This window comes from Schistocerca americana, chromosome 4 (genome assembly GCF_021461395.2).
Source record: "Schistocerca americana isolate TAMUIC-IGC-003095 chromosome 4, iqSchAmer2.1, whole genome shotgun sequence".
Taxonomy (NCBI): domain Eukaryota; kingdom Metazoa; phylum Arthropoda; class Insecta; order Orthoptera; family Acrididae; genus Schistocerca; species Schistocerca americana.
The window spans coordinates 505702317-505723988 of record NC_060122.1 but is presented as its reverse complement, the minus strand read 5'-3'; the positions used below and the strand labels follow the sequence as shown (position 1 = coordinate 505723988).

The following is a 21672-nucleotide window of genomic DNA, read 5'->3' as shown; positions in this document are numbered from 1 at the left end:
GAATACGGTTAGAAAGGTAGATTGACAGAGAAGCCCTATTCAGTTGCCGCACAGGTGCTAATAATACATTTCATTCAAGACCACACGTAAGTCTCTTGCGGGAAATGTGGAAACACTTGCGTACTCTTCGACCGTATCTTATTGGGTGTTGTCTAAGTTGCAACATTCACTTTTCTTATTTAACTGGTGACATATAGTATATTCCATAATAGCATGCAAACTATGTTAAGATTGTAGACTACATACGTGATTATCAAAGTTTTTCTACGAACACTGGCATGACAAACATCGAAATGGATTTAGTTAACTCGAAACATCAATTAAATAAAAAACTAAATCTTGCAACTTTTGCTGTTTTCTACCTCAAACTGATTAACACAAGCTGCAGTCTCATTATTAATCCAGCGTACTGGAAATCCATTATCGGGTTTTATTCGCTATGGAAGACAGGTGGACACAAAAATCACATACTGATCTTATCCAGACAGCGGCGTGATGTGCGCATACCGCTTCTCCATGAACCCAACTACGTTTTCGAATACAAACGCAATATACCAGACCGTCAACTGAATTACCTCATCTCGTAAGACAAACTACAAAGCTATCAAATTCACCGCATAAAATGATCTGGCAAAAGCAGGCTCCAAATAGAAATATAGCGGAAAAAAGTTTCACAAAACATTGCCATTGTGTATCAGGACACAACATTACTTTCTCACATACGATTATATATATATATATATATATATATATATATATATATATATATATATTCCTAATTCTGGAAGATGGGTTACTTGTTCCTCAGCCCACATATTTTTCAGTTTCCTTCTCTGATGACCTCTACGTTCCGAGATACGTAGTGTATAGACAAAGTTATAGGTATGTGCAGGAGCATCGCTAGATTCTACTGAACCAGAAAGAACTGAATGACACACGGATGTGAACCTCGGTCTGCAGCAAGGCTTCAGCGCTCTCCTGTGCTGCCAACATCTTCGCTCGAACAGAGTCCAAGTAGGTAAACCACTGTCACAGTCACACAATCGGTCGATTCAGGAGATTACACTCAGGGAATCTCCGTTGAGTGCATGTTGACAGCATCTGAGCATCCTCTAGACCAAATCGTGTAAAATAATGAGTAAAGTTATTGAATAAAATGTGAAAATCAAATTCATAACTTTTTTTTTTTCGTGTGAAAATCATGTGTACTTTTACTTCTGGTCGTATTCGCAAGTAGCCTTTCCGGTTCCCAAGTGAGAACGCATACACAGTTTAGTGCCGGAGAATGAGGCGTCTCTGATCGACTGTTTCGCAACAATACGGGGGTCATTTGTGCCCCAGCTCACGGCGCTACATGCGCTGAAACCTTTTACGCATGCGCGGAGCGAGCTTTGTCGACCAATCACAGCGCTCGCTGGCACGTATGCGGCCCCAGGCATCATTAAATGTTAAACTTGCTTTGTCAGTGCACTACCTATTTCATAAGTCGATTTTTGACCAGTTTATTACTTCTAACATGGATCGGTGACTGAAGTCAGGATCACTGAAGAAGGGTGCAGTTTCTCCATCGCCTTCACAACAAGGGAAGTTTCCAGTTGAAATGAATGAGGAGGGAGGACGACCAAAGGAAGACTTTACATACATCTGAACATTTGTCTTCGGATTTCATGAAAAACCACACACACACACACACACACACACACACACACACACACACACACACACACACACACACGACTGTTACGAAATATGCATATTCCTTACACAACCGTAGCCAAATAGTGGAAGTGAAGAGACCATAAGCGGCAGCATGTCAACAGCGAACAGTTTGGACGTGACGTTGATTGCTCTTGGAGGAAGACAGCTCCATCGTGTGAAATTTCAATTAGCAAGTAATTTTAATCAGGCTATAGTGTGTTGAACAAATCGAGTAAATCCACTAGTACGTGTCTGGATAAAGTGGGAATTCAAATTGGATCGTTAGTTTCAAGTTGTTTTCATTCATCTCTAAACCAAAGACTATTGATACTTCGGTGGGAAGGGTATGGGGGGGGGGGGGGTCATTGGGAACATGGCACTTGCATTAAGGAGCTTTCAGTTCCCATGGGTTTAGCTCTGAAATTTAAAGTTACTGTGCTCTTGACTGACTAGGGGTCCGCCATGGATTTTCGACTGAAGAAGGGGTCCGCCAGCTGAAAAGGTTGGGAAGCCCTGCTCTAGACAACACATCAGCAAAGAAATGAAGATGCAAAGGTAATGAAAAAACAGTACTGTTCCTGCATAACATCAAGCGCCGGCACGTCGGTCAGGAACGATACAGCAGAGAATGCTCTGAGACGTCAGCCAATAGAACGCTGACTAGGACGACACCATGACAGGAGCGGCACCTATACGAAGACAATATACGCGCCGCACTAGAAGAGCTCACAAGAAGGCAGCCGTGACTTCCTATCTATATTAATTGCTTGCATGGAAATTGTGTATATGGAAGGGCATTGATTACTTGTATGTCGCCAATTGCTTGCGACACCTCTGTAAAAAGACAAAGTTAAGTATTGTCAGTTTACTTACTGTAATAAAAACCATTAATATGATTGCTTGAATTGTTGTCTAACTATCCGACAAAACAGATTCCTAGTCACCCTACATCAGACGAGTGGGCAGGATTCCAGCAGTACTGGTAACGGAACAATACTTTTCTTCAAACGGGAAAGAGGAAAGCCATTTCAGTGATTAATCTTTTGTGCAAGGGAAAGGAAGGAAAGTTAATTGAAGGAAAAGGCAGAGAATTGTTGGGAAGCGTGGAAATTAGAGAGGGTAGGGAATTGAAGAAATCGTAGGAAAAGGAGGATCAGACATTACCGTCCAGTCGACAACAATGTTATTAGAGACGGAGCACATGCTCCCATCAGAGTAGGAAATCGGTCGGTTCTTTTCGAAGGAACCAATTCGGCATTTACATTAAGCGACTTAGGGAAAACACGGAAAATTCAAGCCTGTATAGCGAGGCAAAGATATAAATAGTCGCGACTGCTTAACCACCATCTCGGTCTTTCTGCAAGGAGTGCCAGTGCAGCAAGATACACAGAACAACTTCTGGCAGGTTTAGAATGTGAGATAGGGATAGTAACGGTGCGGCTCTTCAGCCGCGCCTAGAGTACTCTGTCTATAAGAACACTGGCCCGTCAAAACAAGGCTCCCGAATAGTGTCCCAGTTAGGCGCATAATTTTAGTGTCACGATCTCTCAGTGCAGAGATTAGGGTTTTGTTATTGTCTTATGGAAACGATTCGTAATTCGTGAGGTCACACTGCCCACAACAGTATTGTACAATTTGTCTGTTACTACTGTACTGCTCAGTTCCAGTTATTGCACAGCGGTTGAGGTTCGAAATATCGTGGCTAGAGTGCGCCTCGTTCCTTTTGACGATTCAACGACATCTTGTTTAGACACTTGTGCAGCAAGTCTTTGTGTATTTATTATGGCAAATCGATCATTTATGGGACATAATCGAGAGGTCAGTTCGTGCACAAAATCCTGCACCAGCAACACTTTCGCTATTATGTACGACCATAGTATTGCTCAGTATTTCTGCAGAGGCTTCCAACGAATTGTTGAGTCCATGCCACGTCGAGATGCTGCACTACGACAGGCAAAACGAGGTCAGACATGACATTAAGAGGTATTCCTTGTCACCTCAGTGTATGAGGGTCTGTGGGAGCTACCGGGTGACGGTGTTCTCAATTGCTGCTACCGGTGGCCGCGAGGTAAGGCTGTGTACCGCTGCGGCAGGACACCATTCCTGTGTTCTCGCGGACGGCCGCAGAACTTTCTCGGGAGCAGGTCGGCCGGCGTTTTCCGGGGCTGGTGGCCAACAAGACGAAGCCGACAGCCGGCGAGCGTGAAAGTGGCCGGCCTCAGCGAGGGCGGGGCGGCGCAGCGGGCTGGAGAAACTGCACCTCCGCTGCCGGTGCCGCCGCCGCCACGCTGCAAGCCGATCTCGCCCCGTCTGTGTCGTAACTGGCCATCACACGCGCCAGTCGCCAAATCCAAGGCTCGTATTAACTGCTCAGTGCTTACGCTACATCCCGTGCAGCTAGAGAAGATCCGCTACAATTACAATGTGGGCATTCCGCGTATGTTTTTCCCGTCTAGCATGGCCAGTCCCGTGACAAGATTTTGTTTACGCCTCACTGCTGCCGTTGTTTTGGGCGACTTCATTTTTGCAGTCGGTACTGACAACAGCCTTTTCCACTTCCCGAATGAAATCTGGCAACAGCTGTCCGCGATCTGTTATCGCCTTTGCAGTATAGGTACTTTGGTGTATTTATCAGCCGTGAGAGGCAGACAAATTTATAAATTTGAAACGAGGTACGACTTGGCTTTTTTTATATGCAGAAAGCACAGCAAGAAACGAATATAACCAAGCTAAAAAAACTTTCTTAGTACAGTTTTAGTCCGGAATGTGGAACCTTTGGCAGCAAAAGTTACCAACTGACGTGACAAAGTGCTTACACAGTACTCGTTCCATGATCTAGCTACTGCCTCTCCACCTGTGCACCCCACCTTTCCCTAGAGCACGCTCCGACAGCAAAAGATTTCCAAAATTCTACTCACTTTCCATGGACTAACACCAACTGCCAAAATAGGCTTTAACCTGTTGTACGCTACATTGAGTCGTGGCAACGTTTTGAAACTGTGCAGTAGCCCACATAGGAAATACACATTATAGCACAGCAAGATCAATTGAATGTTTTGGAAAAACAATGAAAAACTGACTTATAAAGCGGACACGTTTTGTTTAGAAACATGTAAAATTTGTGTTTCGGATTTGCCTTCGATGTGTTGCTTATGTTCGTCACAATGTATTTTGAAGGAGGCTTTGCCCTCGGTTATTGATATTTTAAACTTTTATTCATTTTTATTCATAACAAAACGAACAGATCGAGAATATTTCTTCCATGTATCCGAAAGAGTGCACGAGTAAATGCTTTTTGAAAAACATCAACTAAAATTATTTTTGCGTTGTTCTGTTTCTGAAATAGAGAAATTCGCTCTCACATCCCCTGCAATCATCATCATCATCATCATCATCATCATCATCATCATCATCGACCTCAAAGGCCAAATGACCTAATAAATCCTATTTCATTGTACGTAGCATAGTCTGTGAAATTACCAAAATCTGGACGTACGCGCGGGTTAAAACCTGAACACAATGTTTGAGTGATGTAGATGTAGAATACATTCACTACGGAGAAAAATAGTATGTACACTAATTGCCTCTAGAACATTGAATTTAGGCAGAGGGATTATTTTTATAAGAGTTAAATACCTTTGTAAGAATTTAACAGCTCATAACCGACGAGCTGTCAAAAGAACAGCAACACAAATAAGTGTTAGCGAACTGATGTGTTGACGAAAGGAGGAGGATGCAGCCATTAATGAAATGCAAGAAATATTTTCATAGAAGAGCATCAATGGCTCTGAGAGAAATCGAAATAAACTATAGCATCAACATATGCAATTTCTCCATTATTATTCAATTGGAAACAAAATGAATTACAGTAGCTCATTGTTCGCGATAATATTTCTTCATTTCTGAACACGAAGGTGCCATATACAACAATTTGAAATGGAAACCGTTTATACACTCTGATCTATGGTATTTTGTTTACCACCGCATTTTTATCCTAGCTTGCGCTGTTCTAGCTAGAACAAATTAAAAGCTGACAACTTCGAAATTAAATTGAATATCATCATGTACTGATTTAAGGCTCGCATCATATTACATGTTCTCCTCGATCAGATATGAATACGGGAGCCCTTTTAAAATCTTGACCTGTCTCAAGGAACGATTTTGCGGAAATATTAATTTATACTCAATGATGCCACTTTTCCATTTCATCCACGCTACTCTGACATCCACAAGGGAAAAATTAAAAAAGCACAACATGAAGTAGTAAGATCGGAAAATAAGTAATAGCACTCACTTGTAACTCTAACCGAACTAACACAGTGAACTCGCTGACACACAAAAAGCAAATGAAAGAGTTGGAAATTTCATATTTTAATCCAGAATCACTATTTCGATGCGCAAATTGCGAACTGTGCCTGTCAGTGCCCATCACTACATCTCTAATTCCTAAGGCAGAATGATATCGTGAATGATCAAAAGCAATTCAAAACGCCGATTCTCTAGTCGACTGATCATCGTTGTGCTCTTTTTGTTTTGTACAAAAAACACACAAATATTTATACTACGATTATTAGCAATGAGGGACTGTAGCCCTCGTCTGACAAGATATTCTCATGATTCTCTACGTCTAGCAAATCCGAACACAACTTTTCACACTTTTCGACATTATGAGATGGGATCACTATTTCTAGAAAATGCCAATATCTTCCACGCACTCTATGTATTTATGCTCTTCAGCGAACATCAGTAAAATGGAACAGGAAAAAGGAAACATTCCACTGAAAGCTAATCTAAACCAGCAGAAAACAATGCAGAAAAAGGAGGCGGTTGTTTGTCCTGTTGGATGGGAACGTTAGTCCATTGAGAGCAGCGCATAGAACCAGACGCCATCTTACCTGCAGCACGGAGAAGTCGACTTTGATGAGTCGCCTGGTGTTCTTGGCGTTGCCGTTCGCCACAGGCTCTTCCTTGTTTCCCTGTGGACTCTCCACAGGAATAACTGCGAACAGAAAAACAAACTCATCAAAAACGCTGCACAGACTTGCAATTTTAGAAGTGTGTCTCTGAAAAAGCATTTTTAGTCAGTGTGTCAGCATTTCTGAATTTATATTAGTACAGTGATGTTTATTATTACGGAACAAACCTAACTTGAACAGGAAGGTTAAGCGAGTTCTCATCTTACTGGATAACCTACTCTTCTAGCGCAACTACTATTTTGTGTTTTCACTGACACTGAATTATCGCGAAGGAGCGTGAATCACAGGTTTCAGGAAGGAAGTCACAATGGACTTTACGAAGACATTAGAAAACAATTTTGGACTCTACGGTAACTACGAAAGTTAAAAGAAACCAGTAAAGTGTTCTGTGACGTGGGTACCAGTAAAATTTTATAGGAAAGCATCCGCCCAGAAATGAATTTATTTACGCCTTATAAATTCTGAGCATGACGAAACAAACAATAGTGCCGTAAGATAGACATTTTCATTTAAAATCAGCTTCATTAAAAGATACTAAAAAAATAACTTGGCCTTAACACGAAGAAACACACGTCCAACAAAATTCGTAAACTAAAGATACACGTGTGTGTGGCACTCGGAGCTAAATAATATGGTACAGAACATTGGTGGACCATTTGCAGACGCCGCTGCTGTTTATCAACTGGGACTATTACGAGACAGGAACTAACTGTCACTGGCTGTTACGCTGTTCGACGCCAAAGTGAGCAAAAGACAGTTTCAATATGGTGGCAGCCCAATATCTGCGATTGAGGTAGCATCACTTGGATTTGCACTTCGCCTTAACTTTCGAAAAGTTACAAGGTGATCTGAAAGTGCAACCTTGACAATGTAGAGTTTACTGAACTGTCACAGTTTACAGATTTTGAAGAGTAGCGAAGAATCTGCCAATGAGATGGATAATTTGCTTGAAGATACCGCAAATGTCTAGAGACGGACATAACAAAGCTTTCACATCAACTAAAAAGCCACTAGTTACAATATTTTAAATTGCCTATGAATTAACGCAGTAAAATCGTTCGCCCGCTGGATAAAATGAAAAACTGTTGACAAACACGGTAGTCTGTATCCATTTCTCCCTGTTGCATCTTCTTTTAAATAGTAAATACGGTAAATTTAACTTCTGCACACGCTAGTGCTTTACGACGTACGGATGTAGAAGCCTTCCACCCCGCACTATCCAAGTAATTTTACAATGAAAGTAGCTGCAAACTGGAAAATTCCAGACGCGAGTGTAGAACCCTTCCTCCTCCCACATGTATGCTTAACACTGGTACTGTCCGAGATAGATTTCACAATGCGGCGTAATGAGTATTGCTCAAGGATCGTGCTTTATTTTGAGAAACAAAACGACTGTAATTATAAGCACAAAGCTGTCATTTCGCTGAACAAGGAAAGAAAAGCCGATAAGACGAAAGGACACGGGTCTCCTGAAACGTTAAGTCTTTACAGTCGCGGCACGTTGTTTCTGTTGGCCTTATGAACAAGCAGTTACACTTCGTCTGTAAAGACATATAGAACTGCTTCGGACATTGTGGACTAAATTTTTTATAGTAAGAAAGGCTACACATAGAAGATAATAAAAAATTTGCAATTTCATTCTTATCGTTCACAACATCCACGAGTTCGCAGGCAGGGCGGTCCACGTTCATGCCGCTTTACATGATGAAATTTATTTACACCGACAAACTCTAGGAGGCTGCACGGGACGCCGAAACAAATATTTTTCACTAACCTAGTATTTCCCTGCGAAAATTTTTTAAACCAGTAGAAGGCGTTTTGTGTGGATGAAATAAACTAAACTAACAAACTCTGGGAGGTTGCACGGAACAATGAAAAAGACTATCTAACGTGTTTTCCTATGACGACAAAAGTAACACAAACAATTTTTAACACTTTATTACCAAGAGACAAAAATTATATCACCACAATTACTTCAGTTATAGGAGAGGATAAAATGGCTCCACTGACTTGTAAACAAAGGTTACTCAAGTGGTTATGTTCCGTTTAACACAGCCAAAAGACTGCAGAAGTGTCCTTAACTCCTATTGCTGCCACTATCCGACAACAACATCCTTTTCTGACTGAACAGGGGTTTTGTAAGCAAGCCTGCACATATCTCGTCACACGAAAAAGTACAGAGGGACGAAGTACAGAGGGATGTACCTTTTCGCTCTTTTTGTTCACTTCTTTCGTGTTCTCTTTCTGTGTGGTTCCCCATTACTTTTACACCCGTTTACTTGGACTGATGACACTGTAGTTTGGTCCCTTTATAAGCCAAACCAACCAACCAACAAACATATCCACAAATCCACCAACTTCTCTGGAATCTCCGTTTAAGAATCGACGCACAGGACAACCACATAGCAATGTCTTGTAGCGAGTGGCACGTCATCCAGCAACTCTGGCAAGAAAATTGTAATAATGTCTGTCATTCATTGGCCTAGGTAGGGAATATGGTCCAATTAAACAGTCACCAACGATATCTGCCCACATATTCACGTAGAACCACAATTGATGAGCGCGAGTAAACGTGGCATGCGGATTAACCACACTCTAAACAAGCGTACTATGGATATTGAAGACCCTATTATGCTCGAACGTCGCTTCATGTGTAAACCGCACACAAGACGAAAATCTAGAATGCACCTGACACTGTTTAACGTACTACTGCAAAAAGCGTGCTCTGAGGGGATAACGATCTGTTACCAATTTGTGGTCAAGCTGTAAGTGAAATGCATTAACAATTTCTCATGAAGGCCGTGTCTTGCAATCGTCTGATTCGTTTCCATGTTGTGTGTGCAATTGCACGAATGCTCAGAGCGATTACTTCCTCAACCGGATTAAAAAATGTTCACAGCTAATTATGACAGAGAAAAATGTTTGTTGTCCTATGCGACCTCCCAGAATGTTGGTTTAAATAATTTTCACCCTGTACACTCCGTAAGGTACCTTATAGTGTGTGGCGGAGGGTACTTTATCACTACTACTTATCTCCTTTGCTGGTCAAGTCGTCAACAGCTCGCAGGAAGAAAGATTGTTGGGAAAGCCCTCGTGTGAACTCGAATCTCTTTGATTTTACATTCGTGGCCTTTTCGCGACATAAACATCTGATGGTATACGTATGTTGCAATGTACTTCTCTGAAATCTTCGCTACAGATACTGAGCCTTGCGCCTGACCCGATATCGACTCTGGCACTATTTGAACCTGTCTGGTTGCACTGCCAAGTTGCGGCTTCTCTGGCATCCCTTGTCGTGGCGCTTTTGCAACAACGCGACGAGCACTTAAGTGCGATGACAGCTCGCACCTGGGCTTTCTCCTCAGTGGGCCGTTGGCTGGAGATCGGCTGGGAGATGGCGATCATTCTACATAGCAGTGCTTAGAATCGTGGCTGGTACTGAGATGTTGCGATGGGCTGCTCCCTGTGTCTGGATCGATGGTGTTTACTTTGCGGACCGTGCCTCCTTCTACTGAGGAGATGGGGGCCTTCCTCTCCCTGCGAGACGACGAGACCACACACTGCAGCTCTGTTTGGTGAGTTCCCTGCTGCCTTCGTCGGTGGACGTGGTAACCTGCGTCGCCCATGACTGGCTCCAGCCTAATGCAGGAAACACCGTGTGCTCCATATTCTTCGGGCATTAATGTGTTAGTAGCGGTTTGCCATAAAATTCATTTCTTTCTACATTAAGTGTCGTTCGTGCCCGATCATTCTACTGGCTGTAGTTTGGCCAATGCATTACACGTGGATCAGTATCCTGAACGTTATTCAGGCTGACGCTAATTTGTAATTTTCGCTTTGCACCGTTGGTGCGTTTAATTTGTAAACTTACGTATTTTGTGTTCCTGAAGTTAAAAACTCCCTCTGAAGTTTAACACTTGTGCTCTATTTCCTGCTATCTGATTTGCGTCCTGGGTGTATGTTTTAGAATACATATTGGTTTTGCATTGTGTTCACGAAAACTGGCAGTACAGCCTTCTCGTAATTTGCAAGTTTGTTGCCTAGTATAACGGTGTCTTCCGTCTATTTACAGTAAGTCAAAGTTCTATTTAATTGTAATTTGTGCTACTGATGCGTGTATTAAGTGATCTAAAATCAGCTTCACTGTATTTACTTTGGTTTAGTATTTGTGTGTGTGTGTGTGTGTGGGGGGGGGGGGGGGGACTTCCGCTGAATGTTGACAAGCCACTGTTCTGTTTAAGGGGGCTGCGTATGGTTAGTGATTCTCTATGAAAATCTAATTTGTATTCTATACGTTCTAGAATTTGTTCTGGATCGAATAACCGCCTAGGCTGCTTGTTAATAATTGGAAAGTTTAAGTTTTGTTACAGCATTCTGCTCCATCTGCTTCACGGATGTGCCCAGTTTAATTTTCTTTAAGATACTTTTATTAACATCCTGCTCCGGTTTCACAAATGTGTATAGATTCTTGAGCATCAGCAATCTCTCAGGTGTTTATTACAGAAACTGTTGCTGTAATCTTTCTTAAATTCTTACTCATTTAAGAGACTCTAAAGATTTATTTTCAGTTTGCTGATCCTTGCAATTAAAAGTTTCCCCATTGTGGTAAATAAATAATTATATTGGTAAATTATTTTATTTACGCTCGGTAACTTACCTCTCCCATATCCTAGCTCCATACCAGTTCAGGTACACTTTGCAACAACGAAATATTTACAGAACACTCGGGCCGTTATTGGGTCGAACACCTCTCATCCATTTCTGGTCTCTGTCAAAGATCGGTAGAGGCGAAAGCAGCATTTGGCATTCCTGTCAACGGACGACTCACATCTATACAAACACAAAATAATCGCAAAAAACTACGAAAAGTGGAAGAGCAACCCCTTGCGCACAGACTGGCACCCGAGCACAGATAAATTTAATGGCTTGGGCATAAATTGGCTGAAAGATCAGATATTATTCGGCTGTATCCTGGCCAGTCAGTCACTGAAATCAATCACAGTTTCAAATATCTAAGCATGGAGAAGACACAAAATGATCAAACACCAGTATAAGGGACTATAAAAAGGACGTTGTGTCGTGTAAAGGCTTACTCTCAAAATTTCGAGAACTGTCTTGACGAAACAAGGTATACATCACTGAATATACTGTGGCGAACGAAAATCTGTCTTAGACTGGGATTCGAGCTAAGAGAGCCTGTGTACCGCGAGCAATCGCGTTAATCCTTCAGCTATTTCTGTAACTCTTCTGGACCACATTTTCATTACATTGATGCTTGGAGTGATCACTTCCGAACGCTAAAATCAGGAGTTTTCCTACGGCGTAGTTTACAGCAGTCTCCTAATTTTTTTTTTTACACACAAAAACAATATAAATATACTGCTAACGGATAGGGCAATGTCTTTGTTAATAATAATCGTCGTGCCAAACAGTTGTGTATGTGGTGGCATTACCGCGAGTCCTCAATTATACCCTGAAGCTTGTGTACTTGTTCTCCGTTCTACTCGGGTGAAGTACTCTGACAAGTCGAATCTCCGAGCGTACGCAGACGGCGAACCCATATATGACGTTATAGGAACCGCTGGAGAGCTTAAGTATACGGTAGAGATGGGCAAACTCACTCATTCATGGGAACTAGTTCACTGGTGATCGCTCTTTTTTGGGAACCGTTCATTTTTACTCTTTCACCATTTGGGCATGGTGTATGGTCCTTATGAAAAACTGAAAATTAGTAGCATAGGTGACTGAGGATGGAAGGCGCCAAGAGGGGGCATTTGCCTCCCCCATGGAGTACAGAGTTTTTATTCATTACAGAATTCTCACGCACTTGTAGAAGTAATTTTCGTGATTCTGCAAAACCTCTCGTTTAGCCAAGTGTAGCGCTATGTGGTTGATCGCAGTTAAATAATATAACGTTGAGCACGAAAAGCCGGCCCCCAGTACAGAATACTCGCAAATTACGCACGATTTGTTGACCGCTACGAGCAGAAAAGATAAACATGTAATAATTAGGCAGGAAAGATATAACAAATAAGCTAATGAAAACTTGGAAACAACAGATGGCGATTGGTGGGCGACAATGAGCAGTCTAGTACTCGGGGCAATTTTTCGTTCGCCACCCTGTGTCACTGAAATAATATTGTAGGGGTTATCATATTCTCTTTACAAAATGTGACACCAGGCAATCGATTATGGAATGCGGGCTTGATTCGGTTGTAAGTTGGTCTGCCTCCCATAACAATGAACATGCTGTTTTATCTCGGATAAAAAAAAAAGGAAAATTGCCACTCGTGTATAGCATGCCGACTTCCTTTCCATGTGTAATAACGAAAAAACTTGTCTTTTTATGTCTTCTGCTGTTTAGCGAAATAGTGAAGTAAGCTGATATGCCGTTTTGTTACCTGAAAAGATGTATTACATACCACGTAATTTTTATGTAATTTGCGTAATTCTAAAATACATTTTAATTGCCGGTCGTGGACGCTGAGCAGAATACGGAAAGAACCAGAAGTCCAGAGTTCAAGAAAGTTTTGAAACAGATCTAGAATGGAAGTGCTCAGCCAACAACAACAACAGCAGCAACAATTCAACATCGAACTTATTAGGAGCAGTCGGCAGTGGGACTGAGTCGAGTGGCAACGCGAAGTACGAGTCCGGCCGAAGGAGACCGACACTGAAACGGGAACTCCCGTTCCCTGGAGCTGTAAGGAGAAAGCCGCAACCGAAGTGAACTATGAAAGATCGTTCCTTAGAATTCGTTCCTCGCTCCTTCCGTTCGTCTTGGTGACCTGTTCCTTTGAACCCGTTAGTTCGCGAACGGCCCATCTCTACTATACGGACCTTATTCCTGATCTCTGCTACCTGTATCTCCGGCGCTACTGAGAGTGTATCCGTAGTAGGCGACGAAACGTTGGGCACGAAAGTATCCATTAGGTCACAGCATAATTCTCACAAGGGAACATCCCCATCGCACCCCCCTCGGATTTAGTTATAAGTTGGCACAGTGGATAGGCCTTGAAAAACTGAACACAGATCAACCGAGAAAACAGGAAGAAGTTGTGTGGAACTATGAAAAAAATAAGCAAAATATACAAACTGTGTAGTCCATGCGCAAGATAGGCAACATCAAGGATAGTGTAAACTAGGGAGCGCCGTGGTCGCGTGGTTAGCGTGAGCAGCTGCGGAACGAGAGGACCTTGGTTCAAGTCTTCCCTCGAGTGAGAAGTTTAATTTTCTATTTTCAGACAATCATCACCACACGTACTGTTTATCAACAAATGTAGCAAATAATCATACAGATGTTCGACAAGCGTTCGAGCCCTTAAGGAACTTTCCGATGCCTTACAGTTCGGAAAATATTCATTGACACTGTTATTGAAGTCGCGAGCTATATTTGCTGGATTCATATTGCCCACGGAATGCATCTCACGTATTTAATGCACTCTCGTCTAAAGTAGCGAACAGTCAACTGCCAGCCAGGGTGCCTGGTTAGCAGGAATACTCTCTCTTCCGTGCGCTTTAGTCGACTGACGTCATGTGTTTCGATGTTTGTTTAGGTGTAGCGTCTTCATACTACGACGCAGTTACCTCGCATCGGACGGACGGACAGACAGACAGACACAGACAGATAATAACTGTTTGAAAATAAAAAATTAAACTTTTCACTCGAGGGAAGGCTTGAACCAAGGACCTTTCATTACACAGCTGCTCACGCTAACCACGCGACCACGGCGCTCCCGAGTTCACACTATCCTTGATGTTGCCTATCTTGCGCATGGACTACTCAGTTTGTATATTTTGCTTATTTTTTCGTAGTTCCACACAACTTCTTCCTGTTTTCTCGATTGATCTGTGTTCAGTTTTTCAAGGCCTATCCACTGTGCCAACTTATAACTAAATCTGAGGGGGGTGCGATGGGGATGTTCCCTTGTCAGCAAATCGATGATTCCCAATAATTTTCTTTGGAAACGACCACTTGTCGGAAACTAGTTGCCGACTGGTAAACACGCGTTACTCTCGTTTGAGGGCTTCAGGTGGGTGACAGCGCGTGCTTATGGCAGACCAGTGGTGCGCGCTCCGCGCTCCAGCGAACTGCAGGAAATGTACTTCACGCCGCGACACGACACGACGCTCCACGCCGCGCGACGTCGCCGTCCTGCTTGCCTGCGGCGCGCTCGCTGGCCGCAGACGATAAGCGACGGCTGTCACCTGCCCACAAAGCCGTCCCCGTCTGCACCGGACAAAGGGCTGAGGCGCTACGGCTGTGACGCCGCTGTCACACGGGTAACGAGCGCGCTCTCCAAACCTTCCCTTCTCTTTCTTCGCGCCAGAGCTTTTCATATATTGTTATTATTACTATCATTATTATTGAACGTCTTTTATCCGGCCCTCATTAATTCGTATCTCCATTTCATCTCCATCTTTTCAGATTTGTAGTAACTATATTGTGTTTTCTTTGGCCTTTATCCCACATCTACACGGATTGGTCTGTTAACTTTGATTTTGCATGTTAATGGTGCAAGGTGGCTAGATATCCTTCCCTACCGCTACACCTCATGTGATGACGATTAGAAACAGCATATTGTAAGGAAAGGCCACTTACACTACAAAAACGTATAAACCGAACCTGAACAAAAACACCTTATTGTGACCTTCAGTCTGATCACTTGTTTGATGAAGCTCTTCACATTACTCCGTGCAAGCCTCTTCATCCCCGATTAATTACTGTACTCTACATTCTTTTGAACCTGATTATTGCATTCATCCCTTAGTCTCGCTCTACGATTTTTACACCCCCCTCCCACTTTCCTCCTATACTAAACGGACGATCCCTTTTATATCTTCGAGGATGTCCCTTCTTTTAGTCACGTTATGCCACAAATTTCTTCTCTTCCCTGTTCTGTTGAACACCTCTTCATTAGTTAGGCGATCTACCCATCTAATCTTCAGCATTCCTCTGTAGCACCACGTTTCAAAAGCTTCTACTCTCTGCTTCCCTGAACTGTTTATCGTCCATGTTTCACTTTCATACAATGCTAGATTGTCTTTAGAAAAGACGTCTTAACACTTAAATATATATTGGATATCAACCAGTTTATCTTTTCAGAAATGCTTTTCATGTCATTGCCCGTCTACTTTTATAACATTTCTACTCCGCCCATCAGTTATCTTACTGCCGAAGCAGAAAAATCATCTACTGATTTTCGTGTGTCGTTTCCTAACCTGATTTAATTCGGCTACATCCATTACCTTTGTTTTGCTTTTCTTCATCTTATGTTCTCCTTTCAAAATGCTATCCATTCCGTTCAACTGCTCTTCCAAGTCCTTTACTGTGACAGAATTGTAATGTCATCGACAAACCTCGAAGTTCCTGAATTTCAATTCCTTTTCCAAATCTTTCTTTACTTTCCTTCACTGCTTGTTCAATGTACAGACTGAATAACATTAGGCATAGGCTACAACCCTGTCTCACTCCCTTCCCAACCACTGCTTCCCTTTCATGCCCCTGAACTCTTATAACTGCCATCTGGTTTCTGCACAAGCTGTAAAAGACTCTCGCTCCCTGTATTTTACCCCTGCTACCTTCAGAATTTCAAAGACTATAGTCCAACCAATATTGCCGAAAACGTACACTGTACAATTTGTGTCGCGCAGCAGATGCTCTTTGATCTTTAGTAGTAGTGAATAAACTACGCTTTGCCGTCTATCCTCGAGAAGATTCGACCCACTTGTGTCAGTTAAACAAACAACAAATTCGATTTTTTGATGGTGTGCAGAAAAGTAATTCCTCCGAATTTATAATAGGAAAACTCTTAAAGCTTTTTAAATAAAACAAATGTTGAAGTTCTACATCTTTATTCTTCATACCTACATACACTATTGGACATTAAAAGGCTACATCACGAAGATGGCGTGCTACAGGCGCGAAATTCAAGCGACAGGAAGAAAATGCTGTCATATGCAAATGATCATCTTTTATGAGCATTCACACAAGGTTGGCGCCGGTGGCGACGCCTACAACATGGTGACATGAGGAAAGTTTCCAACCGATTTCCCATACACAAACAGCAGCTGACCGGCGTTGCCTGGTGAAACGTTGCTGTGATGGCTCGTGTAAGGAAGACAAATGCGTACCATCACGTTTCAGACTTTGATAAAGGTCGGATTGTAGCCTATCGCGATTGCAGTTTATCGTATCGCGACATTGCTGCTCGCGTTGGTCGAGATCCAACGGCTGTCAGCAGAATATGGAATCGGTGGGTTCAGGAGGGTAATACGGAACGCCGTGCTGGATCCCAACGGCCTCGTATCACTAGCAGTCCAGATGACAGGCATCTTATCCGCATGGCTGTAACGGATCGTGCAGCCACGTCTCGATCCCCGAGTCAACAGATGGGGACGTTTGCAGCAGCGTGTACTATCAGCTCGGAGACCATGGCTGCGGTTACCCTAGACGCTGCATCACAGACAGGAGCGCCTGCGATGGTGTACTCGACGACGAACCTGGGTGCACGAATGGTAAAACGTCATTTTTTCGGATGAATCCAGGTTCTGTTTACAGCATCATGATAGTCGCGTCCGTGTTTGGCGACATCCCGGTGAACGCACATTGGAAGCGTGTAATCGTCATAGCCATACTGGCGTATTACCCAGCATAATGGTATGGGGTGCCATTGGTTACACGTCTCGGTCACCTCTTGTTCGCAGTGAAGGCACTTTGAACAGTGGACGTTACGTTTCAGATGTGTTACGACCCGTGGCTCTACCCTTCATTCGATCCCTGCGAACCGCATGTTGCAGGTCTTGCACGGGCCTTTCTGGACACAGAAAATGTTCGACTGTCGCCCTGGCCAGCACATTCTCCAGATCTCTCACCAATTGAAAACGTCTGTTCAGTGCTGGCCGAGCAACTGGCTCGTCACACTACGCCAGTCACTACTCTTGATGAACCATGGTATCGTGTTGAAGCTGCATGGGCAGCTGTAACTGTACACGCCATCCAAGCTCTGTTTGACTCAATGCCCAGGCGGATCAAGGCCGTTATTACGGCCAGAGGTGATTGTTCTGGGTACTGATTTCTCAGGATCTATGCGCCTAAGTTGCGTGAAAATGTAATCACATGTCAGTTCTAGTATAATATATTTGTCCAATGAATACCCGTTTATCATCTGCATTTCTGCTTGGTGTAGCAATTTTAATGGCTAGTAGTGTATTTAAACGAAGTCACCCTGGCGACGAACACATTTCTCCCAATGAGTTGATACTGTCACTGTAGAATGTTTGACTTTGCTGGTGGAGCTTCGTCACCATCAAAGTGAAGTCCACGAAGGTGTTCTTTAAGTTTTGGAAACAAATGAAAAACGGATGGGGCCAAGATGGGACCGTGAACCCAAGGCGTCGGAGTGTTGCAGAGTCGCGGCGCTCTTGTGAGACCTGGCGTTGTCATGCTGAAGGAGAGGGTGCTCCACGTGTGGACCAACGTTGTTTTACACGCAACGACAGAGTTACGTTGCATACAGCCATTTTACACACTAGAATTCGGAGCCCTCGAGCGGCAGGGGGCTGCAAATATGTGGATATGAAGAACAAAGATTTAGAAAGTTATTAAGTTTGATTTATTTTAAAAGTTTTCAGAGTTTTCAGAGTTTTTACATAAATTCTGAGGAATTTTTCAGCATATCCTCGCTGAAGGCGCCTGGAGAGCACTTGGTTTAGTGGAGATAGCGCAACAATCATACGGCTGCGAATGTTTTCTGCGGGAATCTGCGTGTATGCAAATTTTGTCAAATGTCGAAGGAAATCTTAGTGGTTACGTTCCGTACAGGTTTCGTGCCAGTTGTGCCAATGACTGACTGGCAAAATGCAGTGATTACGCGAAGGGTGACAAGGCGCCCTCTGCGGCCTTTTGGGGGTGCTTCCGCGACTTTTACGCGAGGTGAAGCGCATTACGTACTCATTAATTAAATTAGGCTACAGTTAAGCAACCACTCGTGCGGCCCGAGGGGATCCAAAGTAAAGAGGAGACCGAGAGGGTGTCGCGAGCTAGGGCCGTCAAGGGCCGTGGAGAGGCAGTGTGCCGTAATGGGTCTGCGTCGGCGCCTCTACTACAAAGTCACGCACCTCGGCGGTTCGGTCCTGCTGCTGAGAAAGGAACAGACTACTTAAAGGCTCTAAACAGGACAGCTGCCTACGAGATCTCGATACGATTTAGCGACTCGCTCTAGTCGTAGACAAACATTTACGACAATACCAATCTCTAGTTGTTGTGGTCTTCAGTACGAAGACTTGTTTACTGTTGCTCTCCATGCTGACATGCAAGCCGCTTCAGCTCTGCGTATTGCAAAGTCCTTCCATTTGAACCAACATACTAACTCAACTCTTAGTCTTTGTCTGCGCTATTATTGCCCATTGTATCTCCCCTCTATCAGAAAATTAGTTTTTCACTGATGTCTGAGGACCATGCCATAAATTTATTTTGTCCCCAATTCGAATCAAAACCTCTTTATCAGTTTCTCGAACTACCCATACTATCTTCAACATTCTTCCGTAGCACAACATTTCAGAAGACTATGTTGATTAACGTACATTTCAAGATGCCATAGTCGCAGGAAACTTCACAGTTTAACACTTCTTCCAGTTACAGACTACAATATTTTACACCCCCTAATTAATGTCTGACTATGACCGATGATGACCATCTTCAACACGTCGTTCCAAACAACTTAGCTCGATGTGATTAAAAACTGTTTGTAGGTAGTTCTTGAAGATTGTCATCACAGACTGAAATTAATCATCTGGTGTAAAATATTGTGGTCCGTAACTAGAATAAATATAAGGTATCGAGGGGAAGTACTCGCAATTGTGAATATGCAGAACCACCAATCGCATTTTGAACGACGGTGAAAATTTGTACGAGTGGCATTCGAACCCGGATTTCGCGCTTTACGCGAGTGGTCGGCTTAACAGCTTCGGCCATCCGTGCACAAATCACGGCCAGACCCAAACTTCCATATTTCGCCGCGCAGCGCCGTGTGTGTGTGTGTGTGTGTGTGTGTGTGTGTGTGTGTGTGTGTGTATAAAACGCCACCATTCGCCTTATACGGATAGCCAAATCGCTTATATGCAAGAAATGCTTGGGGAACCTACACGGGAATCCTTAGAACTAAGAAGACGTAGTTCTCGTCAAGCCCTGTTGGGTAAATTTAGGCAACCCGTAGTTGAAGAGCACTACACTGCTATCCACGCTTATCTCGGGTAGGGATCATCAGAAAAATATGAAAAGATTACAGCGTGTGCAAACCTACGTGGATAAGTCATTATTCCCCTTAAATACCCGACCACAATACTAAGAAAATCGATAAATTGCTACCATTATGCCCCCCGTGCACTGTTCTGTGCTTGGGGTATGCATACGTATGTACTGAAACGTTTTAGGGTAATTATATGACATCAAAATATCGATGGCTGCATTGGGATTTGAACTAGCACGACTCAGAGTCAGGGTCCAGTATCTTAGAACTGTGCCATTTCGGCTGGTTCCTTAACCAGAATACTCTTCCCTGTAACACAAGGTTCTTAGGATATTCTACAGACTCTCCAACAATGGACATACCTGAATCGATTTGTAAACAGCGGCTTTCCTCTCTAGTGGAGACGGCAAAGTCGCTCGACCGCGCGGGTACATTGATAGGAAGTTATTGTTGCTGTTTTAAGTTCAGCCTTTGGACAATGACCTTCGATTTTACATGCGTTTCAGAACTATCTGAGCCGGAGGAGAAATCGAGTATGCAGTTTCAATCAGAAGTTCCGGTCTTTCGGACCCGATGGTGAAGCTGCGTTACGTCTCTAGTTTAAGCTGTAGCAGGGAGACAAGCAAATCTATAATCGAGTCTTTTAATAGAGAACTGTTTGCTGACGACATAGACGGTTGAACAATTACGTGCGACACTGTACCCACGCAACTGAAACGAAGGCGACGTGCTTGGTCCAGAGCTTGACTTGAGAGACGCAGGCAGCAATACAGAGACCCGTCGACCTTTCCGCCGGTGGAGAAAGCAGTCGTGAGCACGGTTCACTCACTCACTGGCTGCTCAGACAGTCATATCTGTAACACTGCCTCCCGCACTGCTGTTACCAAGCAAGGTGGCGCAGTGATTACGATACTAGACTATCATTCGGGAGCTGCGGGATTCAGAGCCCTGTCCAGACATCCATTTGTAGGATTTCGATGATTTCCCTAAATCGGTTAATGGCGGGATGGCTTCGTCTGATCTCCTTCACCGTTCTTCCCATACCCAAGCTTGTACTTTCTTTCTAATGCCGCGACAAACGCTTTCGTTTCGTCAATTACCGTTCCTTTTTCTATGTTAACTACACTGCAATTTTAGTGTGTGCAACACTAAGCCACGTTTTGATTTTACTGACAAAGCATCATCGGTTGTGATTGCGTAAAAATAATTACATACGCTGGTGTGCAAACCTTAAGGACGAAAGTAACTTTTGAATGATGTGTCACGCCCAAGTAACATAGCTGCAAGTAAGTGGAGCATACTACAGTATATTACGGAAGATAACTGAAAGAAATACGCAACGATGTTCCTACCTCTCGCCACATAAGGGCACTTCCAGTGCTGTCGAACATGATCGTTTTGGCTGTCCCAGTGTTTTGGTAGGGGGAGACAGTGTTGCACGGAGGTACTGACTTCCAAAACCTTTGAACAAGGAACACCCACCAGTCAACGTCATCGCGACACTGCACTACTACTCGACGTGCTTCTGCCCAGGGGTGCATTTGTACCTGACTTCAATTTTATCGATCACAGCGCGCGACTGCAGCGAAGAGCGCAGGTGGAGGATGTTTTCGAATGAGAGGATATTCGGCAAATGGACTGGCCAGCCTGTTCCCCTCGCTTAAATCCAATCAATCAAGTGAGGGGAGAGGTTTTGCAACACGTCCACATGCACCAACGACCTTCCACAAGTTGTCAAACTGCGCTGC

The 21672-nt window shown here is 43.5% G+C and overlaps 1 protein-coding gene across 2 annotated transcripts in view; it reads right to left on the bottom strand.

The window, feature by feature from the left end:
• The window catches only part of LOC124612388 (protein spire), an 808827-nt gene that overhangs the window by 104489 nt on the left and 682666 nt on the right, over positions 1 to 21672 (bottom strand). For both annotated transcript variants that reach the window (XM_047140565.1, XM_047140566.1), the window contains exon 8: positions 6594 to 6697. In XM_047140565.1, the coding sequence (XP_046996521.1) occupies positions 6594 to 6697 (104 nt within the window). The remainder of the gene's footprint in view (positions 1 to 6593; positions 6698 to 21672) is intronic.